The 27,181-nt window shown below is 42.6% G+C and overlaps 1 protein-coding gene across 1 annotated transcript in view; it reads left to right on the forward strand.

The window, feature by feature from the left end:
• Positions 1-27,181, forward strand: part of LOC143982306 (amine oxidase [flavin-containing] B-like) — a 77,467-nt gene that overhangs the window by 33,770 nt on the left and 16,516 nt on the right. Inside the window, exons 6-12 of the mRNA XM_077480915.1 lie at positions 984-1,125; positions 3,010-3,159; positions 5,154-5,313; positions 15,875-15,971; positions 22,295-22,348; positions 23,888-23,945; positions 26,049-26,146. Of these exons, the coding sequence (XP_077337041.1) occupies positions 984-1,125; positions 3,010-3,159; positions 5,154-5,313; positions 15,875-15,971; positions 22,295-22,348; positions 23,888-23,945; positions 26,049-26,146 (759 nt within the window). The remainder of the gene's footprint in view (positions 1-983; positions 1,126-3,009; positions 3,160-5,153; positions 5,314-15,874; positions 15,972-22,294; positions 22,349-23,887; positions 23,946-26,048; positions 26,147-27,181) is intronic.

Here is a 27,181-nt window from a genome sequence, read left to right on the forward strand (position 1 = left end):
AAATGTTACATAGACCTCTTCATTTTTACTTTAGAGAAAGGCAAACAAATGCCCTGGCTATATATGGTCACTTTTGCTCTTGGGGTAAAAAAGTATTTTCTGAAAGTAGCCAAATAATACACCTTTGTCAAAATATTATTATAATGTCCTTAGAAATTATATACTTATTATTCCTTAATCAATAATTAACCTTTATTTGGTAAATCATATGATTTTTTTTACTTGGAAGACTTTTTGCATTTATTAATATACCATTTTAATATTTTTACTTCCACATTGTATTTATTTTTTGGTAGCTAATGTAGTTTTAATCATCTCCATACAGTTTTTGCTAAATTCATACCCCTCATATATTCCCCTAGCTTTCCTAGCTATAGAACTTTTTACATTTTAATTCTTTCCCTGCCTATCAGATATTACTATAAAACCTTGTCCAGACTTATTACAATTTTTCTCCCAGCGGAGATGTAATATCTGAATTTACAGGCAGTTTGTCTCTGTCAAAAATTTTGTACTGGCCTAAGGTTGTTCAAATCTTCGAAACCCAAAACCTTCCCTTTCTGCGCTACCAAAAAGTAGCACAAACAGTATTTTAGAAAATCCTAACTGGGAGGTCCTATATTAACAATATACAACCTTTTTCAGTATATCTTGCACTTGGGTGATAACAGATTCTTCAACACTTATGATCTTGGTAACAGATAACTCTATCTATCTTTATCTATCCTTGCTGTAGCAGCCATTTCTATGACTGATATGAACACTATCAGCAGTATCAGTCAATTGGGTATATGTATTATAGGATACTGCAGCAGTTATGGATTACCCTACCTTTCTCATTACTATCTTATTGCAATTCAAAAAAGTATAAAGCAATAGCTGATCCTATATAGCTTAACTTAGAAACGCATACTCCTTTTGTGTGTTTTTAGGCAAGCATGCACTTTTTTTCTTTAGTATAATCTATGTATTTATTCCATCAGTGCAGCCAGGAAGTTTGCAGAGCTCTTCGTAAATTCGGTTGTAACAGCTGAGACTCAACAAGTTTCCACACTTTGGTTTCTATGGTATGTAAACATCTGTGGTGGAACAACAAGGATTTTCTCAACAGACAATGGAGGGCAGGTATGTATTTAAAAATCCCCACAAATCCAAGAAAATATTGATAGTCACAGCTTGCCAAAGCTTGAAAAAGAAAATAGAATTTTTATTACAAAAAATAGATCTTAGTATATTTATTAGTGTTTTGGACCGAACCAGAACTGCTCAGTACTTTTGTTTCTGTAACCCTGGCCAAATTAACCTTCAATGTAAAAGTGTGCACACTCGAAGCAAATCACTGGCACAGATACAGCTCAGTAAATTGGTACTTCTGTATTTTACTTCCTGAACTCCGGCTAATATACCGCGAGCCGGATATTTCGTTAACAAATCAAAAATCCAATAAAACAGCGTGTACAGACCACAAATTATACATATTCATTATTGTGACGAAGTATAAGCTTTAGCTGGGTTATAGCTTTATAAGGGAATAGCAGACTATCATAGCTAAATAGGTTGTCTTGTTTTCAGTTCCTTTTTCTCTTGGGTGTAGTCTCATAGTTCTGAAAACGGGTGCAATCTTCTTTTTAAGTTTGATCTTCAACTCTTGCAGTTTTGTTCCACATGAAGGGAGAAGCTGGCAGACATCTAATTGAGTATGATTAAGGCTAATAGCTGATAGTAAGAGATAAACACTTATATCTATATGGTTATAAAAGAAATAGGCATTTCACCACAACACTCATAATCACATACATTACATTAGGATCTGAAGGCATGAACATCATGAATTAGTGATGGTGTTAAAGTCCTCCTACCATTCGTCTCTGTCCCAAGTCCAGAATTTTTTTTTTCTACCATACACTTAAAAATTCTGTGCAGCCATCAACATTTAATACAATATGTGTTGCTTCAGTTTCTTTCTCATTTGTCTCACTCCACAAATCTTAACTTTCTTCTCCCCCTATTCAGAATGTGATGGTATGAGCCATCTCCTGTGCACCAGAGGCATACAACTGATTTTGGTCATAAGCCCTGACCAACAGCTTGACACACAAGTAAAGTTGCTCACAAACACTAGGCAACAAGCTCCCTGCAGAACAGAAAGAATATACCCAGTTATAGGAAATCATAACTGGAACAATACTTTTGTAGAGAAAAATATAACATGAAACGGGCAAACCCAAGGCCAACACTTTTGTTTGATCTTTTTAAATTCCAGAACAATATCTATAACATTTAGTGACAAAGCAAGCTCTAAGATGGCATATTTCCAAATGCAAACACATTAAAAGAAAAAAATCACTAGCTTAGCACAAAATCTTTGCATATTTCAGTAATCCATAATGAAAACTTTCAAACTTGCTTTGGAAATAGCTTTTTCTTTAACGTGGTATGCATTTACATTTTTTTTAGTCCATCACTAGACAAAACTCATGGTTTATTCAAAGTTCTGCCTAATTATTAGAACCCTGTGGGATTAGCTTACACAGATGTCTGCGCCTTCAAATAACCACTATCATAAGATTTTTATGAAAGGTACATCTGTGTGAAAATAAATAAGTTAGATAGACAGGGGTATATAAGTACATCTTGATTCTTTTGACTAATAGGAATGACATTTTAAATTATTTTGACGAAAAGCAACCTGTCTAGCAAATTATATTTCTGTATAACATACAAAAATAAAATAAAGCCCAATTGTACAGAAGTCTAACACACCCCCTGTCTTGCCACCACTGCTGTGCTGAAATCAGGGGGCATGTCGGACCACTGTCTTTACGCAGAGCACAACAGTCTTCAGCTACACACTCCTGCCAGGAGTAAGTGTTTTCTGCTGGGACTGGAAAAAAAATAAATAGTAAGACATTTAGTACCTTGCTTTTTGATCCAGTCTGGCTTTATTTTTATACTTTATGGGGAAAATAAAAGTAGACTTTTAAGACCTATTTTTTTGTTTATTTTTAGGAGAGAAAGTTTGTTGGAGGCTCTGGACAGATAAGCGAGAAAATAAAGAATCTCCTTGAGGATCGAGTAAAATTGGAGAGGCCAGTGATTAGGCTTGATCAGTCTGGAGAAAATGTCATTGTGGAAACCTTAAACCATGAAATCTATCAGGTAAAGTTTATGTACATATACTTAAATATTACATAGAGCATTGACCAGGAGAAAGTATATACAATGTAGATCAGAAGTTTAAAGCCCAACTCCAGACACAAGAAAAAATTACACTTGTCGTGGGGGGACCCCACACTGCAAGGTTTAAATGCTTGTCTTTGGGTAGAATAATGAGGTGTAAAACTTACCTCATTTATCGCTCTGACAGGCTCTCTTCATCTGATATGCAAATTAAACTTTGGCTTTAAGTTTTATATAAATCATACAAATAAAAAATATGAGTTTGATTTACTAAAGGCAAAAATACTGTGCACTTTGCAAGTGAAGTTGCACTCTGCCAAGGGCATTTACCCCAGAGCTTTGTAAATAAGGCAAAGCATCACTTTGTATAAAATACCCAATCACATGCAAAGAAAATAAACATTTTTTGCTTGCATATGATTGTATGGTGGAACTCAGTATTCAACTACTGTATATATAACAAAATATAAAGCCACTACTTTGGGTGCTCCTACCCTAATAGATTGGAACAATCAACTTGATTATGTCACCATGGCATGGTTATCATTGACATAAAAAATGATACACTATGCCTCATCCCTGAGTTTTTTGAATTTCTGATACAGTGCCTACAATGTCTCATATTTTGTGGTTTCTATTTCTCTTCTGTATTACTCACGGATGAAGCATAGTGTATCATTTTTTTGTCCATGATAGCCATGCCATGGTGACATAATCAAGTTAATTGTTCATAACCAGTAATTGTGTGTTAAAACATTCCTTTGTCACTATACACCCACCTACCTCTGCCCTAAATCAAAGTCTTATATGTTGCTTGTGAAGTTCAAAAAACATTTTTTTACAATGTTAATTACCCAATGTGGAATAGAAAGCACATAGTCTAAAAGATGATATATGCATTTGTAATTTGAGACCAAATAAAACTAAATAATAAACACATAATGTAAATACAATGTACATATTCAATATCCTACAAATCGGAATGAACGGAGTTGTATGCATAAATTATGGGAAAGATTGAAAACTTTTTTTCTTCCTCCGCTTTGCCGTAGAAAAATTAAACATGAATACTTTTTTTTTATGTGATTCTGAAAGAAAGTCATACCTGTCCCAAAAATTGCAATATAACATGTCTGAATGCACTTAAGTATTAGTAGTTGGAACGTGGCAAAATGGCTTTATTTGCTTTGGTCACAACTTTATCAAATTGCCCCAGTCAAAAAGGGTTTAAAATCTCCTGTGTTTTTCCTTTTTCTTTTTGTAAAATAATATACAATTTAGAATAGTAAGTTCTTATTATTTAGTAATGTCCTTACACTTAAATGAGCTAAGGGAGATCTAGTGCTTGTTGTCTAGGCTTATGCTTAGTAAATTATAAAAAAAAAAAAGCATTAAAAGTCACGATTGAAATTATTTGAGGTTAGCCATAACTGACCATTTACATCGGCTCAGAGAAAAAAATGTAGGAATGTCAATAGCTCTTGCTGATGATCCTTGCTGGTTAGCCTGTTTGGGGGAAATTTATTATCCAGAATAGGTGTTTGCTATTGTGTCCCTGAGACAGCAAGCTTCGTAACCTCTATCCCCCTAAAGGACCAGCGCTGTTAGTGCAAAGGGTACTGCCTCTAAGTAAATCTAAAGCCTAATCTTTCTTCAGTTTTGTATAGAGCGGTGAGGGGTTAAAAACCCTTGCCTGGTTGAAAAAAAAGGATTAATCCAAAATGTTGAGTTGTCACCAGAACTGTAATAGAAGGGACATCTTCCAGGGGCAACTGTCTAAGAAGGAATGTATTTCACTTTGGAAAGAAGGAAGTGAAATTTCCCCAATGGGACACAACTGACAAAAAGACAGGGATTTTACCCATTCCCTACTCTACGTAAGAAGAACAAAAAGGTTACTTTTGACCTTAGATATTTGTAAATGGACCTGCTGAGAGATGTAGACTTAAAATACCTTATTTTCTTATATTCAGAGCAAATTTGTCATTAGCGCTATACCACCAGTGTTGAGTACAAAGATTCATTTCACTCCAGAGCTGCCACCAGTCAGAAACCAGTTAATACAACGCCTTCCAATGGGATCTGTTATCAAATGCATGGTTTATTATAAGGAACCCTTCTGGAGGAAAATGGGTAAGTGATTTGTTAAGAAAAATATTATTATTATTAGTATTGAACCAAAATGTTACAATATTCATTCATTCAATGCTTTTTTTCCCTAAGGAATGAAATCACATCACATATAGTGCCTTGAAAAAGTATTCATACCCCATGAAAGTTTCCACATTTTGTCATGTTACAACCAAAAACGTAAATGTGTTTTTTTGGGGGATTTTATGTGATAGGCCAAAACAAAGTGGCACATAATTGTGAAGCAGTAGGAAAATGATAAATGGTTTTCAATAAAAAAATAAATAAATATGTGAAAAGTATGGTGTGCATTTTTATTTAGCCCCCCAGAGCTCAAGCTCTGTCAGATTGAATGGAGAGAGTCTGTGAACAGCAATTTTCAAGTCTTGCCATAGAATCTCAATTGGATTTAGGTCTAGACTTTGGTGAATATGCTTTGATCTAAAACATTCCATTGTAGCTCTGGCTGTATGTTTAGGTTCATTGTCCTGATGGAAGGTGAACCTCTGCCCCAGTCCCAAGTCTTATGCAGACTCTTATGCCCCATACACACGGTCAGACATTCCGACCACAAAATCCATCTGATTTTTTTCCAAAACTTGTGTTGCATACACACGGCCGCACAAAGTTGTCGGAAAATCCAATCATTCTGAACGAGGTGATGTCAGACACATACGTCGGGACTGTAAACGGGCCAGTAGCCAATATGGACACCTGTGTAAAGTCATAAACAACTAACATGAGATAAGCTAGGAACTAAGAAGTAGTAAGTTATGGAGCTGGGGGCTACCCATCCTGTGACCTCCAGGTCTTGAAAAAATGACAAGGGTATCAGGGTTTGGGACCTGGAATATCAAGGGGGCCTAGTGTCCTTGGAGTGTTTAGGGTTTAAGTTTGTTCCAGACGGTCTGCAGGGGACTTGCGGAGGAGGTACGCATGGCAGATCCAGAGCTGGAATTAGCAAAGTTCATTGCTGCTTCTTCCAAGAATAGCCTTAGGTCCAGTAGTAGACATTCACCATCCTGGAAGATGTGGAAGGAATGCATGTTTCCTTTGAAGTCGAACTTTAAAGCAAATTGGAAATCAATTGTTTGATGAAATCCTGCATGACAGTCATGGTGTCAGTGATTCATTCCGGGAGGCCTCTGATTTTTTGAAATTCTGTCTCCTGGATCCATTTTCCAGGTCGTCAATCCTGTATAAGGCTATAAGTGTCCGGTTGATCCTGGAGAACCTGAATATGGTCAGAGTTTTGATTAGTTTTAGAAACAGTTATGTCTAGCTTATTTTCTATAGCTTACATCCTGGATCCTAGGTTCCGGAAGTCCTCCTGGATATTACTGGTGATTTTGGCTGCTGTTTATGCTAGTCCCCATGAAAAGGTCAGGAGCTGTGAGAATGGAGTTGGGGGCCAGGTCAGATGGAGTTGGCACATCTGTTGGTCAGATGGAGGGGCCCAGGGGGGAGACCAGGAGATCCTTCATAGTGTGTTCAAGGAGGGATTCTGTGGAGGCCCGGGGAGGGGGCTGGTGGTTACTCACGTGGGTCCCCGGGGTGAAGATTAGGGTAGCTGGAACCAGGGTTTGCCTGAGTCTGGAGAGCTCCTCTGTGCCTGGAGTGTGTGGCTGCATGGCGACCGTCATCTTGGAATCGGCCCGAGCAGCTGCAGTGTTGAATTGCGGCCCGAGGTCTCTCCGGGCTGAGGCCGCTGACATGTGTCCATTCTCGGGGCTTTCCGCCGTCGAATGGTGGTGTGGTGAGTGTGCCGTTCCACCGCAGCAGCGTGGAGCTCCTGGCTTAAGTGGCCATCTTGGAGACTCCCGCGCATGCTCCCTCAACAGTGGCTTTCTACTTGCCACTCTTCCATAAAGGCCAGATTTGTGGACTGCACAACTAATAGTTGTCTGTGTGAGATGTTCAAAGTTTGGGATATTTTTTTTATAACTTAACCCTTTATATTTAAACTTCTCCACAACTCTAACCCTGACCTGTCTGGTGTGTTCCCTGGCCTTCATGATGCTGTTTATTCACTAACATTCTCTAAAAAACCTCTAAGGCCGCGTACACACGCGCGGACTGTTTGCCCAACCTTGTTCGTCAAACAGTTTCGGCAAACAGTCCGCTCAAAATTTGCATGAGCGGACTTGCCCACACACGAGCGGACTGTTTCAGCAAACTGTTTGCCAAACAGTTCGCTCAACTTTTGAAATGAACGGACTCGCCCACGTAAGGAGGAGGCAAATTCGCCCATTTCGAGCGCGTGTACAGGTAGGCGGGGCCCGCGAAGGAGACGTCGCGGGCTCCGCCGCCTGGAATGGGCTTAAAGGGGAACCCCAACGCCGAAAAAAATCGGCGTGGGGGTTCCCCCAAAGTCCACACCAGACCCTTGTCCGAGCACGCTACCTGGCCGGCCAGGAAAGGGGGGCGAGCGAGCGCGCCCCCCCTCCTGAGCCGTACCAGGCCGCGTGCCCTCAACATGGGGGGGGTGCCTTGGGGAAGGGGGGGCCGCGCGGCCCCCCCACCCCAAAGCACCTTGTCCCCATGTTGATGAGGACAAGGGCCTCTTCCCGACAACCCTGGCCGTTGGTTGTCGGGGTCTGCGGGCGGGGGGCTTATCGGAATCCGGGAGCCCCCTTTAAGAAGGGGGCCCCCGGATACCGGCCCCCCACCCTATGTGAATGAGTATGGGGTACAATGTACCCCTACCCATTCACCTGTGAAATAAAGTACAAAAAAAAACACAACACAGGGAAAAAATATTTTATTGCACAGCTCCGGGGGGTCTTCCGTCTTCGGGGGTCTTCTCGCCGGACTCCTCCGCTATCTGTGTGTAGCTCTTTTACTAGCGGAGGAGTCCGGCTTTCTTCCTCCCCGCCGCCGGCCTCTTCTCCCGACTTCGGGGGTCTTGTCCCCCTCTTCGGTTCTTCTGCCGGGCCACCGCGCCTTCTTGTAGCTCTTTTACAGGCGGTGGCCCGGTCTTCTGTCGCCGCTGCCTTCCGTTCTTCTGTCGCCGCCTTCGGTTCTTCTGCCGGGCCACCGCGCCTTCTTGTAGCTCTTTTACAGGCGGTGGCCCGGTCTTCTGTCGCCGCTGTCGTCGCCGCCGCCGCCACCTTCCGTTCTTGTTCTTCTTCTTGTTCTTCTTCTTCTTCTCCTGGAGATGTTGACTCGACGAGCTCTCCGGCCGGAATGCCAGGGCCGCGCTGTGCGGTCACTTATATAGTGACAATGGGGCGGTGTCACATGGTATATGTCACATGGGTTGGTCACATGGGTTGATGTCACATGGGGACTATGACATCGTAAGGGGGCGGGGTCACCATGTGACCAACCCATGTGACATATACCATGTGACACCGCCCCATTGTCACTATATAAGTGACCGCACAGCGCGGCTCTGGCATTCCGGCCGGAGAGCTCGTCGAGTCAACATCTCCAGGAGAAGAAGAAGAAGAACAAGAAGAAGAACAAGAACGGAAGGCGGCGGCGGCGACGGCGACGACAGCGGCGACAGAAGACCGGGCCACCGCCTGTAAAAGAGCTACAAGAAGGCGCGGTGGCCCGGCAGAAGAACCGAAGGCGGCGACAGAAGAACGGAAGGCAGCGGCGACAGAAGACCGGGCCACCGCCTGTAAAAGAGCTACAAGAAGGCGCAGTGGCCCGGCAGAAGAACCGAAGAGGGGGACAAGACCCCCGAAGTCGGGAGAAGAGGCCGGCGGCGGGGAGGAAGAAAGCCGGACTCCTCCGCTAGTAAAAGAGCTACACACAGATAGCGGAGGAGTCCGGCGAGAAGACCCCCGAAGACGGAAGACCCCCCGGAGCTGTGCAATAAAATATTTTTTCCCTGTGTTGTGTTTTTTTTTGTACTTTATTTCACAGGTGAATGGGTAGGGGTACATTGTACCCCATACTCATTCACATAGGGTGGGGGGCCGGTATCCGGGGGCCCCCTTCTTAAAGGGGGCTCCCGGATTCCGATAAGCCCCCCGCCCGCAGACCCCGACAACCAACGGCCAGGGTTGTCGGGAAGAGGCCCTTGTCCTCATCAACATGGGGACAAGGTGCTTTGGGGTGGGGGGGCCGCGCGGCCCCCCCTTCCCCAAGGCACCCCCCCATGTTGAGGTCACGCGGCCTGGTACGGCTCAGGAGGGGGGGCGCGCTCGCTCGCCCCCCTTTTCCTGGCCGGCCGGGTAGCGTGCTCGGACAAGGGTCTGGTGTGGACTTTGGGGGAACCCCCACGCCGATTTTTTTCGGCGTTGGGGTTCCCCTTTAAGCCCATTCCAGGCGGTGGAGCCCGCGACGTCTCCTTCGCGGGCCCCGCCTACCTGTACACGCGCTCGAAATGGGCGGACTTTCCGAGCGGGAACAGTCCGCTCATTTCGAAAGTACAGCGGACTGTTCGCTCAAACACAGTTTCAGCGGACAGTTTTTCGGAATTTCCGAAAGACTTTGTCCGTCCAACTGTCCGCTGAAACTGTCCGCTGAAAGCCCACACACGAGCGGACTGTCCGCCCAAACACTGTTCAGCGGACAAGGTTGGGCGAACAGTCCGCCCGTGTGTACGCGGCCTAAGAGCTTCACAGGACAGCTCTATTTAAACTGAGATTAAATTACACTCTATTTACTAATTAGGTGACTTCTGAAGGGAATTAGTTCCACTAGATTTTAATTAGGGGTATCAGAGTAAAGGGGGCTGAATACAAATGCATGCCACACTTTTCAGATATGTATTTGTAAATACATTTGAAAACCATTTATCATTTTCCTTCCACTTCACAATTATGTGCCACTTTGTGTTGGTCTATCATATAAAACCCCAATAAAATACAGTTAATTTTTAGGTTGTAACATGAGAAAATGTGAAAAATTTCAAGGGGTGTGAATACTTTTTCAAGGCACTGTATATCACAATGTAGCATTTTCTGTGTTCTAGCAATATAAATTACCTTTTTGTTATAATATTAAATGTAGTTTTTCTTTTTTTTTTATCAATGTCTGGCTTCTGTCAACAATCAACAAATTTAATTACATTTGCTGGTTTTCCTTCCCGATCTGTCAACAGTTTCAACTTCATTCTAGTCATAGTCATTTGATGGTGGTAAATCTAACACCTTTGTATTACATGTCAGTAGAATATTAGATAAAATACTTACAGATCCTTTTTACTGCAAAATAAATGTATCCAGTGACCAAAACTGAAGGGTTATTGACCTGGAATACATATGAAGTATGAGGAAATGTCTGGGAAAAAAAATGTATACAGGCAGTTCCCGGGTTACAAACAAGATACAGTCTGTAGGTTTGTTCTTAAGTTGAATTTGTTTGTAAGGAGGAACAGGTAAATTTTTTTTACATGTAGCTCCAGCCCAAAATTTTTTTTTTACATTTTTTGGATAGCATAGGGAAGGGTTATCACCCCTGTAACATTTGTTTTGCTATCTGTGCCTCTGTTCAGAAGATTTCACCTCACTTTCTGTCCCTATGACAATTGGATTCGAAATATATATATAAAATTTTCCGACAACATGATCCGATCGGAATTCTCTACAGACGATCGGACAAAGTGCCACGCATGCTCTTATCAAATTCCTAGACCAAAGCTATTGGCCTGAACATAGTCCTGTGGTAACGAAATTACGTCATCACGTTACGAAACAATCAGATTTTCCGACAACTTTGTCCGACCGTGTGTATGCAACACCAATTTCGGACAACATCCGTCGGACAAAATCCGACGGATTTTGTTGTCGGAATGTCGGACCGTGTGTACAAGTGCTAAGATCTAAAGCAAAAGCATCAGCATGACAGATGGGCCAGCAGGATTTTCATAAAGAAAGATCAACAATGACAGATTTCCTTTAAACTGATTACATTTTAAGGGAACTGTGCATAATATAGAAGCCTGGATACTTTAGGAAACAGCTTATCTTACCTTTTTTTCAAATGCTCCCCTAACCCTTATTTCTGGACTGTAGAAGAGATAACAAATTAAGTGAAACAGCTTACACCCTACACTCTGAATTTGGTCACCTGTAGGTGAACATCAAAAAGCACTGGCTTTTATATTAAATATAATAAGACCTATTAGAAATGCAGACTTACAAACAGATTCAACTTAAGAACAAACTTACAGTCCCTATCTTGTTTGTAACCAGAGGACCTCCTGTAAATATAGCACCATCAAACTCTACAGTATTATTTTGCTTTCTACAGAAACTAAAATATTCCACTATGCTCCCAAAAATGTTTTCAGTCTATTGTCACTAGCGCAAACATAAGTACTCATAAAGGCTGATTGTGGGTGTAAACCATTTGTATAGTTGTGCATGAGCACAAAGAGGAAACCCACATACTTATGGAGTCTACTTATAAATTCTATGCAACTTGTGTGCATTGTGAAAACAAAATTCAGAACCTGACCTCTGAATACTGCCTACCTATAATTTTCTATACTTCACCTGTAAAAAAAAAAAGAAATATGGAAGAAAATCATGGCACCCACAGGTGCTGTGTTCCATTTGTTGATAAGAGCCAAGCAATTTGTTTTTTGATAGAAACTATCTGGCTTTTTTAGGCATCCATAATTAATTTAGAGGAATGATACTGCTATCTACAGTGAGATAGGTCTTATCACATTTTCTGACACTTGGCTTCACTTTGCAGTGTAATCAGAAGGTAACAATAGTTGACACTACATCCCCTTAATCACTTTTGTAGCTGTTCCAATATTTATATGAAATGCTTTTTTTTTCTGAAATTATCGCCTTTTACTGAATGTCAAGTCACTTGATGCAACTATCAAAGAAGATTAGATTGGAAAGTGTCTCTTGTCATTTTTACTATTTTTCACACTTTTTTGTAAATTGGCAGGGGTACAATATACCCGTTTCCAATCCGCATGGGGTGGCCAGGATCTGGGGGTTCCCTTGTTAAAGGGGGCTTCCAGATTCCGATAAGCCCCCACCCACAGACCCCCACAACCACCGGGCAAGGGTTGTTGGGCTGAGGCCCTTGTCCCCATCAACATGGGGACAAAGTGCTTTGGGGGGCTACTGCAAAGCATCCCCCCCATGTTCAGGGTATGTGGCATGGTATGGTTCAGGAGGGGGGGCACTCTCTCCTCCCTCCCTCTTTTCCTTTGGCCTGCCAGGTTGCGTGCTCGGATAAGGGTCTGGTATGGATTTTGGGCAGACCCTTACACCATATTTTTAAAAACAATTTGGCGCAGGGTTCCCCTTAATATCCATACCAGACCTGGTATGGATTTTAGGGGGTCCCCCACGCAATTGTTTTTAAAATTTTGGTTCGGTATTCCCACATATATTCATACCAGATCCAAAGGGTCTGGTAATGGACTGGGGGGACCCCATGCCATTTTTTTAAAATTAGTTTTATCTATATTGCCAAGATCCAACAATTCATTACAGCCGCGATCAGTTTTAAATTACTTTTTTTCCTTTAGAAATGCCATTTTGCTATGGTACTGTTCTAAACACGGGAAAACTGCGTCACTTTACAGGTATACTATAGATACCCCCCAGGCACAATATTTAAAGTAATATTTAATTCTTATTGTTTCACTTTAAGCATAATTAAAATCACTGCTCCCGAAAAAACATCAGTTTTTTAAAACTTTTGCATTGATACATGTCCCCTGGGGCAGGACCTGGGTCCCCAAACACTTTTCATGGCAATAATTTGTATATAAGCCTTTAAAATTAGCATGTTTGATTTTTCATGTTCGTGTCCTATAGACTTTAACAGTGTTTGCACGTTCGTCAGAATTTTTTGCCTGTTCGCAGGCTCTGGTGTGAACCGAACCAAGGGTGTTCGGGTCATCCTTCCTGCTGAATGTACCCAACTGTCTAGAAGTTTTGTTACTGAACCCATGTTACGTGACTTTATATCAAAGTTACATGTCTTTAGCGTTATTAGCAGTGGCGGAATTATAGGGGTCGCCAAGATCGCCATGGCGACCGGGCCCCTTGCTGCAGGGGGCCCGAGGGCCCCCTGTACTCTTCGATAGGAGGGGAGGCTGAGAGGAGCTCATGATCATCAGCCGAACTGAAATCGGCACTGTGCGGGAGCTCCTCACATTAGGCTTAGTGAAAGCAGTGTGTGCTCTTTGTCTCCCCCTAGAGTGCAGTACCCGGCAGGAAGAGCCAAGGTAAATGTCTGCTGTTTTTTTTAATAAGACTATCTACTGTATTTGTGTTTGTATGTGTGTGTGTGAGCATGCTTGTATGAGTGAACATGCTTGTATGTGTGTGTGTGTGAACATGCTTGTATGTGTGTGTGTGTGAACATGCTTGTATGTGCGTGTGTGTGATCATGCTTGTATGTGTGTGTGAGCATGCTTGTATGTGCATGTGTGTGAGCATGCTTGTGTGTGCGTGTGCGTGTGTGAGCATGCTTGTGTGTGCGTGTGTGTGTGTGAGCATGCTTGTGTGTGCGTGTGTGTGTGAGCATGCTTGTATGTGTGTGTGTGTGAGCATGCTTGTATGTGTGTGTGTGTGTGAGCATGCTTGTATGTGTGTGTGTGTGAGCATGCTTGTATGTGTGTGTGTGAGCATGCTTGTGTGTGTGTGTGAGCATGCTTGTATGTGTGTGTGTGTGTGTGTGTGAGCATGCTTGTGTGTGTGTGTGTGAGCATGCTTGTGTGTGTGTGTGAGCATGCTTGTGTGTGTGTGTGAGCATGCTTGTGTGTGCGTGAGCATGCTTGTATGTGCGTGTGTGTGTGTGAGCATGCTTGTATGTGTGTGTGTGTGTGTGTGAACATGCTTGTATGTGTGTGTGTGTGTGTGTGAGCATGCTTGTATGTGTGTGTGTGAGCATGCTTGTGTGTGCGTGAGCATGCTTGTATGTGTGTGCGTGTGAGCATGCTTGTATGTGTGTGTGTGTGAGCATGCTTGTATGTGCATGTGTGTGAGCATGCTTGTATGTGTGTGTGTGTGTGAGTATGCTTGTATGTGTGTGTGTGTGAGCATGCTTGTATGTGTGTGTGAGCATGCATGTATGTGTGTGTGTGTGTGTGTGTGTGTGTGTGAGCATGCATGTATGTGTGTGTGTGTGAGAGAATGCATGTATGTGTGTGTGTGAGCATGCATGTATGTGTGTGTGTGAGCATGCATGTATATGTGTGTGAGCATGCTTGTATGTGTGTGCATGTGTGTGAGCATGCTTGTATGTGCGTGAGCATGCTTGTATGTGTGTGTGTGAGCATGCATGTATTTGTGTGCTTGTGTGTGAGCATGCTTGTATGTGTGTGTAAGCATGCTTGTATGTGTGTGAGCATGCATGTATGTGTGTGTGCGAGCATTAATGTATGTGTGTGTGTGTGTGTGTGAGCATGCATGTATGTGTGTGTGTGTGTGTGAGCATGCTTGTGTGTGTGTGTGTGTGAGCATGCTTGTGTGTGTGTGTGTGAGCATGCTTGTGTGTGTGTGTGTGTGTGAGCATGCTTGTATGTGTGCGTGTGAGAATGCTTGTATGTGTGTGTGTGTGTGAGCATGCTTGTATGTGTGTGTGTGAGCATGCATGTATGTGTGTGTGTGTGTTCATATATGTATGTGTATGTATGCATGTGTGTGTGTGCATGTGTTTATCAGTGGCGGTGCATCCAAAAGGGTGCACAGGTTCCACCCCCTCTATGACCAATGGATAGATTCATAGCATGAATCTATCCATGGCCACCGATGCCACCCCCATATTTAGGTGTCTGGTCCCTTTTGGGGTGCCGGGTGCCTGAATTACAGCAGCGGGGGGTGTTTTTGCAGCACCTGATTAGAGCCATGGGCTATAATAGGCTTCAAAATAGGTGAACTGCAAGCGCCTTGCTTGACGCTCACAGTCTACCCAGGTGTGTTAGAAAAGTGAATTAATATTCACTTTTCTAACACTGAACCGCCTCTCCAACAATCAGGTGTGCAGGTCTTTTACCCATCACCCGATTGGCTGAAACGATAGACACAGCTATTGGACGCCCATCAGGAGGAGAGGACGGGAGATGAGGATGGCAGTAGCTGCATGGAGGACCCCGCTCATGGCCGTTACCCGCTGCCCCACCAAGACAGGGTAAGTGGCGGGCAGACAGTGAGCGGGCGGTGGGGATTCACAATGGCAGCATTTGATGGGCACACCAACAGCATTTGATGTGCACAGTAGCAGCATTTGATGGGCACAGTGGCAGCATTTGATGGGCACAGCGGTGGCATTTGATGGGCACAGCAGCAGAGCTTGATGGGCACAGCGGCAGAGCTTGATGGGCACAGCGGCAGAGTTTGATGGGCACAGTAGTGACATTTGATGGTACAGTGGTGGAAATAGATGGTACAGTGGTGGCGTTTGATGGGCACAGTGGCTGTAATTGATGTTTTTAAAATTGGTTCCTTTATATGCAGCCACCCACTTGGGACTGGGCCCTGGTGTTCCACCATCGGGCTCGGAGAAAAGAGCCCTGTCTGGAGGTCGGGGGGGGGGGTCCGCCATGGTTTCCTGCATCGGGGCCCTGAAGGTTCTAGTTACGCCACTGGTTATTAGTAATAATATGTACTACTCCGTTTATTAGGGTTATGTGGATGTTTGATGATTATAGAAGAAGAAACACCAATTGGATTCACATTGGATGACACCAAACCGGATGGTTCTGCACCAGCCATCATAGGGTAATATAAAATAGGTTATGAATGCCAAACACGTTTTTTCACATCATTTTATTTACAGCTGAACATTAGACACAAAAATTATGTCATTTAAATATATACCTCAATAGCTGTAAAGGATATAAATACACTTTGTGTTAATAAATCTCTTTGTAAACCCAGGTACTTTGTAAAAGGTATTTGTAATATTGTTACTGTGCTGCACATAGCATTTATACAAAGCAAAACTGTGTGTGATGCCGAACAAGTCCATCCACTATATGCTGTTGCAGAACACTACAAGGAGTGGATACAAGACCTGCACAACGAGAAACAGCACCTGTGACTGGTCTTTATTAAAGGAAACTCCTGTAGAGAGTTAAAGCGGAGGTTCACACAAAAATGGAACCTCCGCTTTTCGGAACCCTCCCCCCTCCGGTGTCACATTTTGCACCTTTCAGAGGGAGGGGAGTGCCTATACCTGTATAATACAGGTATTTTCACCCACTTCCAGGCATAGACTCCTGCGCCCCCCCCCCCCCCCGCTGTCTGCTGGGAAACACACAGATCCTAGAGACAGCAGGGACTATCCAGATTGCGCAGTGTGACTCGCGCATGCGCAGCAGCCAACTGGAAAGTGAAGCCGCAAGGCTTCATTTCCTGACTCCCTTACGGAAGATGGCGGTGCAGCACCCGAGAGCCGAGTGACAGATCGGCTTCGGGTGCTGACATCGCGGGCACCCTGGACAGGTAAGTGTCTATATTTTAGCAGTCAACAGCTGCAGTATTTGTAGCTGCTGACTTTAAAAAAAAAAATTGGCGGACCTCTACTTTAAAGAACAGGTATTGTTTCTCTCTGGATTACTGTGAAAATCTGAAAGAAATACACAAAGAATACCAAGACTCAAGTGACAATGCACACAGCTTTTTGTATTTAGAAAATATTGTGTACCCTTGGTATCAGCTTTAAGAACATTTCATTAATTATAATTGTAAATAGTTTCTGTACCAACTTCCATGAAGGTATATAAATAGCAAATATTTAAAGAGAAGTATGTGAATATGGATGAGCCGAACACCCCCCGGTTCGGTTCGCACCGGAACTTTCGAACGGACCCCCAATTCGTACGAACGTTAGAACCCCATTGAAGTCTATGGGACTCGAACATTCGAAATTAAAAGTGCTAATTTTAATGGCTAATATGCAAGATGCTGTCCTAAAAAGGGTTTGGGGACCTGGCTCCTGCCCCAGGGGACATGGGTCAATGCCTAAAATGTTTTTAAAAATGTCCGTTTTGGCGGGAGCACTGATTTGAATGACGATTAAAGTGAAAAAAAAAGTGACATATTCCTTTAAATATCGTGCCTGGGGGGTGTCTATAGTATGCCTGTGAAGTGCCACGTGTTTCCCGTGTTTAGAACAGTCCCTGCACAAAATGACATTTAACGGAAATAACGTCATTTCAAACTGCTTGCGGTTTTAATGTTATATCTGGTTCCTGCAATATGGTTGAAAATCATTGAGAAAAATGGCATGGATAGCCCTCCCTGCCCATTACCAGCCCCTTTGGGTCTTGTACGGATATTAAGGGGAACCCCGTACCCATATTAAAAAAAGGAAATACGTGTGGCCCCCAGGCCCTATATACTCAGAACAGTAGTATACAGGCGGTGCAAACAAGACAGGGACTGTGTAGATTTGTTGTGTTAAGTTGAATCTGTTTGTAATTTATTTTCAACTGGTACATTTTTAAAGTGTAGCTCCAGTCCAAAAAAACTATTTTTAAGCTTTTTGGAAAACATAGGGAAGGGTTATCACCCCTGTATAATTTGTTTTGCAGTCCATCTTTTTTCATCTCACTTGCTGTTGTCTCCTTCCGTTTGCAAGTAGGAGATGTTTGTAAATTGGATGTTTGAAAGTAGGGGCCTGCCCTATATGCTCTGCAGAAATGGCGGAACAAGGTGTTGGTTTTGCCACAACATTGTAAGCCCTCAAAGTGACTCTTGGTGGGCGCTGGAGCGCCCTGCTGTGAACGATTATATCAAGAATTGTAATTACATGCCATTGTTGAACAGTGGTAGAAAAACTGACCTTTGGTGGTTGTGGTGCTGGTGCCACAACACTATAAGTCCTCACAGTTACTCTGGGTGGGCACAGGAACGGGCCCTCCTGTGAAATATTATATCAAGAATTGTAATTACATGTCCCTGTTAAACAGGGGCAGAAAAATTGGGCCTTAGGCACTGGTGCTGGTGCCACGACACTGCAACCTCTCCCATATACTCTAGTTTTAGTGCAGGAATTAGCCCTGCTGCAAAGCATTGCATCAAAAATTTTAATTAAATGCCCCTGTTAAACAGGGGCAGAAAAATTGGGCCTTAGGCACTGGTGCTGGTGCCACGACACTGCAACCTCTCCTATATACTCTAGTTTTAGTGCAGGAATTAGCCCTGCTGCAAAGCATTGCATCAAAAATTGTAATTAAACGCCCCTGTTAAATGACAGTATGCTGCAGCTTGTGGAACATGACTGCCAGATTGCTGTCCTTCTTGAACATCCCCTCTCTCTGCATTCACGCTACTGCCTTCCTCTAGCTGAGTATCATCATCAGAGCCTACAAAACACTGGGCATCCTCCTCGAGCATGTACCCTACACTGTGCTCAAAGAGTTCAGGAGATTCCTCAGGAGGACGTGGTGGATCTAGGCAAGGAGTCACTGATGATGACATTGAGAGGAGGGAAGACGATGCGTTGGCAGCTGTTTTGCTAGTACCCTGAGCCTGGGTGAGAGAGGATGAGGAGGATGAAGAGGGCTTGGTCATCCACTCTACCAAGTCGTTGGCATGTTGCGGCTCAACATGTCCAGCTGCCGAAAAGAAGGACAAGCGTGTCCCATGGCCACGTGCTGATGATGACGATGCACCGCGTCCACGACCACCAGCACTGTTGTCTCTAGACACAGAGCCTGCTTGCCCTCTTTTATCAGCTCGCGCCTGTCTGCCTCTCCTTGCTGGCCTTCCAGACATGGTAATGGCCTGAAGAGAGTTGGGAAAACCAGCAATTGGGTAGTGTATATTGTGCTGGAGGCAACACAACTTCCACTAACTCCTGCAGATGGCAGATGGCTCAAACAGAGAAGAGCTATGTAGGTGGATATAGTGGTGTACACTGGGTTCAGAGCACGCAGACAGCACGCACAATCTCCTACCACTGACTGCAAGCTCTATTTAAAACGAGCAAGATAGCTAGCTATATAGATGGATATAGCGGTGTATACTGGGTTCAGAGCACGCAGACAGCACGCACAATCTCCTACCACTGACTGCAAGCTCTATTTAAAATGAGCAAGATAGTTAGCTATATAGGTGGACATAGCGGTGTATACTGGGTTCAGAGCACGCAGACAGCACGCACAATCTCCTACCACTGACTGCAAGCTCTATTTAAAATGAGCAAGATAGTTAGCTATATAGGTGGATATAGCGGTGTATACTGGGTTCAGAGCACGCAGACAGCACGCACAATCTCCTACCACTGACTGCAAGCTCTATTTAAAATGAGCAAGATAGTTAACTATATAGGTGGATATAGCGGTTTATACTGGGTTCAGAGCACGCAGACAGCATGCACAATCTTCTACCACTGACTGCAAGCTCTATTTAAAACGAGCAAGATAGATAGCTATATAGGTGGATATAGCGGTGTATACTGGGTTCAGAGCACGCAGACAGCACGCACAATCTCCTACCACTGACTGCAAGCTCTATTAAAAAAGAGAAATATAGCTAGCTATATAGGTGAATATAGCGGTGTATACTGCGGTCAGGGCACGCAGACAGCACGCACAATCTCCTACCACTGACTGTAAGCTCTATTAAAAAAGAGAAATATAGCTAGCTATATAGGTGAATATAGCGGTGTATACTGCGGTCAGGGCACGCAGACAACAACCACTACAGAAGAGCAAGAATGATAAAAATCGTCCGATAACGATCTGGGTATACTGTGTTGAAGGTACACAGAACACCCATTAACTCCTACAGACGCCAACACACTACACAAGGCCGCCGCGCTGGCGGACTTATATAGTGTGGGGCGTGTACTACACAGCCTGAGCTATGATTGGTCACAGGCATCCTGCCTGTGGCCAATCATGGCTCTCCTCGCTGCCGGCGCTGTGATTGGCCAAGCATGCGGGGTCACAGTGCATGCTTGGCCAATCATGAGCCAGCAATGCACTGCGATGGCGCAGTGCATTGTGGGCCGTGAGCGCCACACGAATTTGTCGCAAGCGGCCTATAACGTTCGGAATTCGCCGAACGGGCGAACAGCCGATGTTCGAGTCGAATGTATGTTCGACTCGAACAGGAAGCTCATCCCTATATGTGAATTAGAAAAAAAAACATTTATACTGACCTAGGTGGATGCATCATCGATTCGATGCTGCATATGTCCACTGCCGCCTCTGCACTGAGAACTGAGCAAAAGATTGTTGATTTCTCAGCTCTCAGCATTCTGTGAGCAGAGAGCCAGGTACTGTCAGTCTCCAACTCTCTATTCTGGAACCCCCTGCGCTCACTGGAGGACTGGGCTGTGGAGGGGGCGATCGGTGCTGCCTCAGGCTCTGAGTGGCTTGCTGAGAAGCTGCGCCAACTGTTGGTCCAGGCTTCTGGGTGGATACTGACCATATGGTCGGGATCTTTTTAGAGCATGGACCAGCACTGTGACATCAGCCTACAGCAGGCTGAACCGGGATAACAGGGGTGCAGAATGAACTGCACTCCTCTGATCCACAGGAGAAATATAGCCAAAATAGCTTTGGCTATACCTCTCCATTAAACCTTGATGTGTGCATGCTATATATTCATATTTTATTTAGCATTATGGTAATGTGGAACATGAGACATTAGAAAAGTATGCAGGGGCCGCCCCCCTAATCCATGCACCCAGCCCCTAATCTACATGCAGGGTGCCGGACGCATGGATTTCAATGTTTTTTTTTTTTTTTTTTTAAGAATGTGATTAGAGCTGAAGGCTCAGCCACCCAATTATGTGGCAATAGCAAATTAATATTTGCTAATGTCCTCCTGCTTCTTCTCCTGGGCAATCAGGAAGCAGGTTTTGAGACATGATTGGCCGTGCATATTAGTCTTAGGACTCTCAGCCAATTGGGTCTCAGTTCCTGTTCAGCCAGGAGAAGAAGCAACAGCCCGGCATGTCCCACAGCAAACTGGAGTGAGGAGCAGCTTAAAATAAGGCCACTGATCGCCACCTTCCCACCTGCTTAAGATTCTTTTATCTATAATCTTTGATATGTTTTATGTTCAAAATCTTTCCACAGTACTACTGGCTGGGGAGATCTAATTTATGTTCTGCAGTACTTTAAATAAAACACGATACTGCTTTGTATATGTCTTGCATATTACCTTGTTCTGTCTTTGCTCAATCTGAATATAAATAATAGAGAAGAGGAAACTTGAAAATATATTCCGTTTGATTTGGCTTTACAATATGGTTTATAGCATGATAACCTGGATCAAATTGTAAGTTTTTACATTAATGGCGTACGCTTTTTTTGTGTGTGTTTTGTAAAACAGTGTAAATATTTTTCCAGTGGCATTAGCACATACATTTGACACGGGTTTTGCGGTGCCAATAAGTTAAGTATTTTTTTTGTTTTCTGATTTGGAGCTTGTACTGTGGACAAGGAGTGTCACACTCACCTCTGCTTGCTCCAGTACTTTTCCTCTGAATGAAGTCACCAGCCTGTAGCCAATAAGATACTGCTGGTATCTTAAAGGCTTATCATATGTGTTGCTTGGCATTTCAACTAAAAGCCAGTACGCTAGGTGCCAATCCCCCCTATGTCTTCAAAGATCATCTTTTGATAATCCTTCTCTACCCATGTGACTTTGTGTTTACCCTGAGAGCTCCAGCATTTCTGCAATTAGTCCCCCCCTTAAGATTACTGTGTACTCCAGGAGAGCTACCAGTGTTCATGCATCTGTGAGCCCTATATACTCCTAAAGAGCTTGAGCAGGAAGCCTAGCTTTCAGTTGAGCACCATTTGTCATGTCAAGGTAAAATCTTCCTGCAAGGGTCTTTGAGAACTACAGTCTTAAAAAGCTTTAGTAGGAGTTCTGTTAATCATTTTATTCAGTACACTGTTTTCTGAATAATTTATTTTCATAAATGTGTTTGTTTAAGGAACCCTTTTATGGTGCAATGCCTGTAGAGCTGCAGATATTTTACAAGCTTTGTCTGGATGAAATACTGAAACCCCAGGAAGTAGGCTTTGTTCCCTATATGGGCTTTACAGTTTAATTACGTATTTTATTTCCTTCAGCTTCATTCTCTCCAGAAAAGCATCTCTGCTGGCAAAACTGGGCAAGGAAGAAAGGTAATCGAGTTTGCATTTAATATGTCTTTTCTTTCAGATACAGTACTTTAATGCTATAAGTATCCTGCTATGACAAAAGTAAAAATGACAACCTTTATTAAATCCCATTGAAAGTAAAAATAGAACTTATCTATAGTAAATATGGACTTTTAAACCTGAAATTGTTTAAATAAAAGCATTAAAGAGGAATTACACTTTTGTTAAAAAAAAAAATAGCATACAGAGTTGCCACACAAGCCTTTTTTGTAATTTAGTGTTATTAAAAATGACCTTTCCATTTCAATCTAAAACTGCCGAAATGTTCTAAAACTGTCAAAAAATTAAATGCAATATGGCTGTCTGGATGTGTTCTGTACACAGTTTGTGTACAGAACACCCAAAAAATATTATATTATTACTTGTGTGATTGATTCACTGGTTCTCAGATGTTTGCTTCAAGATACAAGTACAATTTTAGGCATCTTGTGCAAAAGGAATTACATTTTTGGTGAGATACTTCCTAAGGATTAATTACTTCTAAAGGGATGCAGACATGGCAAAGCTCCTTGTTAGAATGCTGAAAGTGCACCAGGTGGTTACTGTATAACAAACCAGACCATCCCTTTCAAGTATCAGTCTTGCAAGGACTGGGTTCTTCAGAGCAGAAACAGGTAGAACTATGCTATAAAGTTTGTTAAAATTCCTACAATGTACATAGATCACCCCGAGGGGATTGTTTTTTCTCAACAAAAGTAGAGTTACACTTTAAGTAAAGAAGGTCCATCTGTTGGCTGTATTTGTGTGTAAAGTCATTGTATTTTTATTTATGTGCTTAACAAAGAAGGACATCCTTTGTACTACATGGTTATGTTCTAGAAGCAACTACAAACAAAGCCTTCACTGTTAACATGTGAATAAAACATAAAAAAACAGTTGGACAGGACTACAGCAGAATTAAATACACTTTCATTATGTATGAGTTCTTGATATAAGCTAAAGTAAATTCAAATCAAGCTCCTGCTTCATTTGACAAATAAATCATCTACCTTTCTTGTGTATGTATTCAGAGGGTTTAGTGAGACCCTAGAGCTCCTCAACCTCGGTGAGTCTGGGTCTGACCTCCCTGGGTCTCTAAGGCTAGTGTTCTGCAGGTGAAAACTGCATAGTATTTAAATCTTACACAGCCACAAGCAGGCAGAGCAATGAAAGGAAAATATGTGTTTCATCACATTAGCACTCCAAAATTTGTGATGTGATGCAACACAGAGAAATGGCAAGGCATGGACTAGACACTATAATCTAGAACAAGAAATTGCCCTGTCCCTTTAGGAAATAGGAACAAGCTATGTGAATGAATACCCAGACATAGGAGAATGGATCAGTCATGACATTACAAACTGCAGCAACAACATGTGTATCCATCCTTCATTACTAGGAAAGGCAAACCAACAACACAGGGAATATAACTACACTAATACCTAGTTAAAACAACAAGAACATTTTAAAGTATACAATGCCTTTAAACGAATTAATATATTCTGACAAATCTTTTATGAACAGAAAAACAAAAATATGTGAATACTACGCCAAGGTCATGGGAACAGAAGAAGCACTCCATGTAAGTAATGAATATACACTGACTGACTGATTTGTCTCCCAGCCTCATACAGTGCCTTGCAAAAGTATTCATACCCCTTGAAATTTTCCACATTTTGTCATGTTACAACCAAAAAGGTATATGAATTTTATTGGGGTTTTATGTGATAGACCAACACATAGTGGCACATAATTGAGAAGTGAAAGGAAAATGATAAATGGTTTTCTGAATTTTTTGCAACTAAATATCTGAAAAGTGTGGCGTTCATTCAGTCCCCTTTACTCTGATACCCCTAACTAAAATCTAGTGGAACCAATTGCCTTCAGAAGTCACCTAATTAGTAAATGGAGTCTGCCTGTGTACAATTTAATCTCAGTATAAATACAGCTGTTCTGTGAAGCTGTCAGGGTTTTGTTAGAGAATGACCATCCAACTAAAGTGACATGCTATTCAAGGAGAGCATTAATCACAGAAACAGCCAAGAGGCCCATGGTAACACTGGAGGAGCTGCCGAGATGGGATGTGGCGAGTTTTAGCAATATGGGCTAATAGGACAGATTGATGAATATTGTCATTGGCTTGGCATGTAGGCATAAATCCTACTTGGTCGTGGTGTATAAGTTTACTGATGATTTTATTGAGACGATTAGCTAAGCTTTTTGCTAATATTGTTATGTCGAAGTTTAAAAGGGAGATAGGGCGATAGTTTGAACAGGAGGAATTCTCAGAATGGGGTTTTGGGATCATGCAGATGGTTGTCGTTAGTGATTCCTATCTGAAGGAATGGCCATCTAATAGAGTATTAAAGGCATCTGCCAACATAGCGGATAATGTATCTGAAAATGTTTGGTAATATAAGGCTGAATATCCATCAGGACCACGTCTCTTGTCCTTCTTTTTTTGAGGAACAGAACACTGTCAGTCCATGGAATCTTCTTGGTCCAGGGGAGAGGATCCAAAAGGACCTCTCTTGTGAGAATGTTGTTTGTCAGTTTTCCCCAAAGATTGGGAAGAGTTATTAGGAGAAGAAGATGATGTGGATGCTGATCTTCTGTTAACGTGCTAATGGAGGCCTTTAGAGCCTTTGTAACTAAAGCGAATGGAGAATGGGAAGCCCCATTGGTAGTTGAACAACACAACTCAGTCTCTGAATAAATGAGAACTCTCATATTTGAAACATGCCTATTGGACTTTGAAATAGTTACACCAAAAAAGGCAATACAGTGTAAACAAAAATAAAAAAAATGATTCACATTTAATATATCAATAATAAAAGCAGCTTAATAAAAAATGCAATAGCATACCCCGAAAAAAAAAAAAGATTTTGATTGGTGTACACTTCATATGCAAAAAATACTGTACAACAGCATTCTAAGCACATAAAGATGAGCAGGCAAAGTCAAAAAATGTTGACGCTCTTCATGATGTAATTTTCACTTCTTCAAGCGATAATAACATATGTGCAGGGAAACAATGCCAACCAATAGCATGCCCTGCAAAACATATGCAATGATAACCACTTCCCATCAGATAAAAATTCCAACAATTGATGACTCACATAATAGCAATACCAGTAATCTGCTCCCAGCATCGGTAGTCTCTCTATGCTAATAACTTATATGCATCTCTCAGCAAAATCATGTTATATGTAGAAGTCACAAATATATTATTGGTGAAGGGAGATTTCCTGTGCTAGGAACTGATTGCTGGTGTCTGCAAGGAGCACTGAAAATTAGAGGAGATATTCAGCACTGTCACCGGGTCTGTTCTGTGGTTACTGTTGATTCTTTGGGATAACCCAAAATGGTGCCAATGTCTGACACATGCATAAAAACAGGAGGCGAGTAATGACATTGTGTAGCTACTACTATATGCATTAGCATTTAAATGTAGAATGAGTAAGGTTTAGAACATTTGTCAGTGTTTTAGCTGTCTGCACCCCATGAGAGAAGTTTTACCTTCACTTCCTGTTCAAGTGATGGCTATTAGACAGGACAGGAAGTGAAGACAAATCTCCTCTATGGGGACAAAGACATTAGTCACACCAGCATTCTTAGTTTGTTGAAGGTTCATGGCTGCTTAATGTAATTTTGATGCATTATATGTTTTTATTCCCTCTTGAAGCCTGTGCATTATGAAGAAAAAGACTGGTGTAAAGAACAGTACTCAGGTGGATGTTACACAGCATATTTCCCTCCAGGCATCATGACCCAGTTTGGAAGGTATGACCATACAATTGGGCTCAAAAGTACACAGTGTACCATAAATAGCAAATGCAACCGCTGTATCTATCCTGACATGTCTGGTTTAATGCATGTTTTTACACAAAAACTAAAGGAAGTATCTGAATCTTAACTGATATTAGGGCAGGGTAAACCTATTAGGGCCCATTAGGACTCCTTTGCTATGTGTGTCAATCTTCTTACATACTTCATAAATGAAAACATCAGAGAAACAAAGACTCCTCTTAAGACCAGACAGATGCACAGGCCTGGGATCTCAAGCAAAGGAAATGTTAGGACTCTGGGGTTGATTTAGTATGTGCAGTTGCACCCTTTAAGAGCAGTAAGCTCTGCTAACTTCCATCATCCAATTATGTGTGTAGCACCCTTGTCCCTAGAACAGGGCTGCAGGTAAATTTAGTTGTGCTGGAGGGCAACCGCTCTGGCTAATTTGTAGTGTTTAGTGATTACATGACTTCTGTTAATTCCATTTATTTCTGGCTTCTCCCTTTTGTCAGTAGGTGGTGCTGTTGCCTTTGACATTAGAGTGATGAGTTACAGTGAACTTCAGGTTATGATAAACATATTTTTCTCAGCCAATCATATTTGCGGCTAAGCATGCTGGGAAAAGGTATTTAATGGATTGAAGTCGGGTGATCAGACAGTGTGTTCCCGCCCAGGGCTACAGCTTGGGTGGATGGTGTATGTAGAGTTCCTGGCTGCTTGGGGCCTATCCAGGAGGCTGCAGGCTGCTAGGCCTGACCGAGGCCTAACTGGGTGTTCACGTTTATGCCGAGGAAAGCCTACCAACGATCCAGTAACAATTCTAGAGGTACGGAGTTCTAAAGAAAGCACCAGTGGGGACGGGAGTTTTCATGAGCTGGAGGCTATGTACTGGCTGGGAGTACTTCAGAGAGAACTCATCCAAGGGAATCAGTGCATGAAACAGTGATTACAGTTCAGTTACTTGAGGAAACAGCTTGGATTGCAAGGTACAGATGTGCTGGTTCAGCTTAAAGGCTCTTATTCCTGTAC

The sequence above is a fragment of the Lithobates pipiens genome, unplaced genomic scaffold, assembly GCF_037356315.1.
Source record: "Lithobates pipiens isolate NorthernLeopardFrog02 unplaced genomic scaffold, aLitPip1_a1.2 Scaffold_16, whole genome shotgun sequence".
NCBI lineage: Eukaryota > Metazoa > Chordata > Amphibia > Anura > Ranidae > Lithobates > Lithobates pipiens.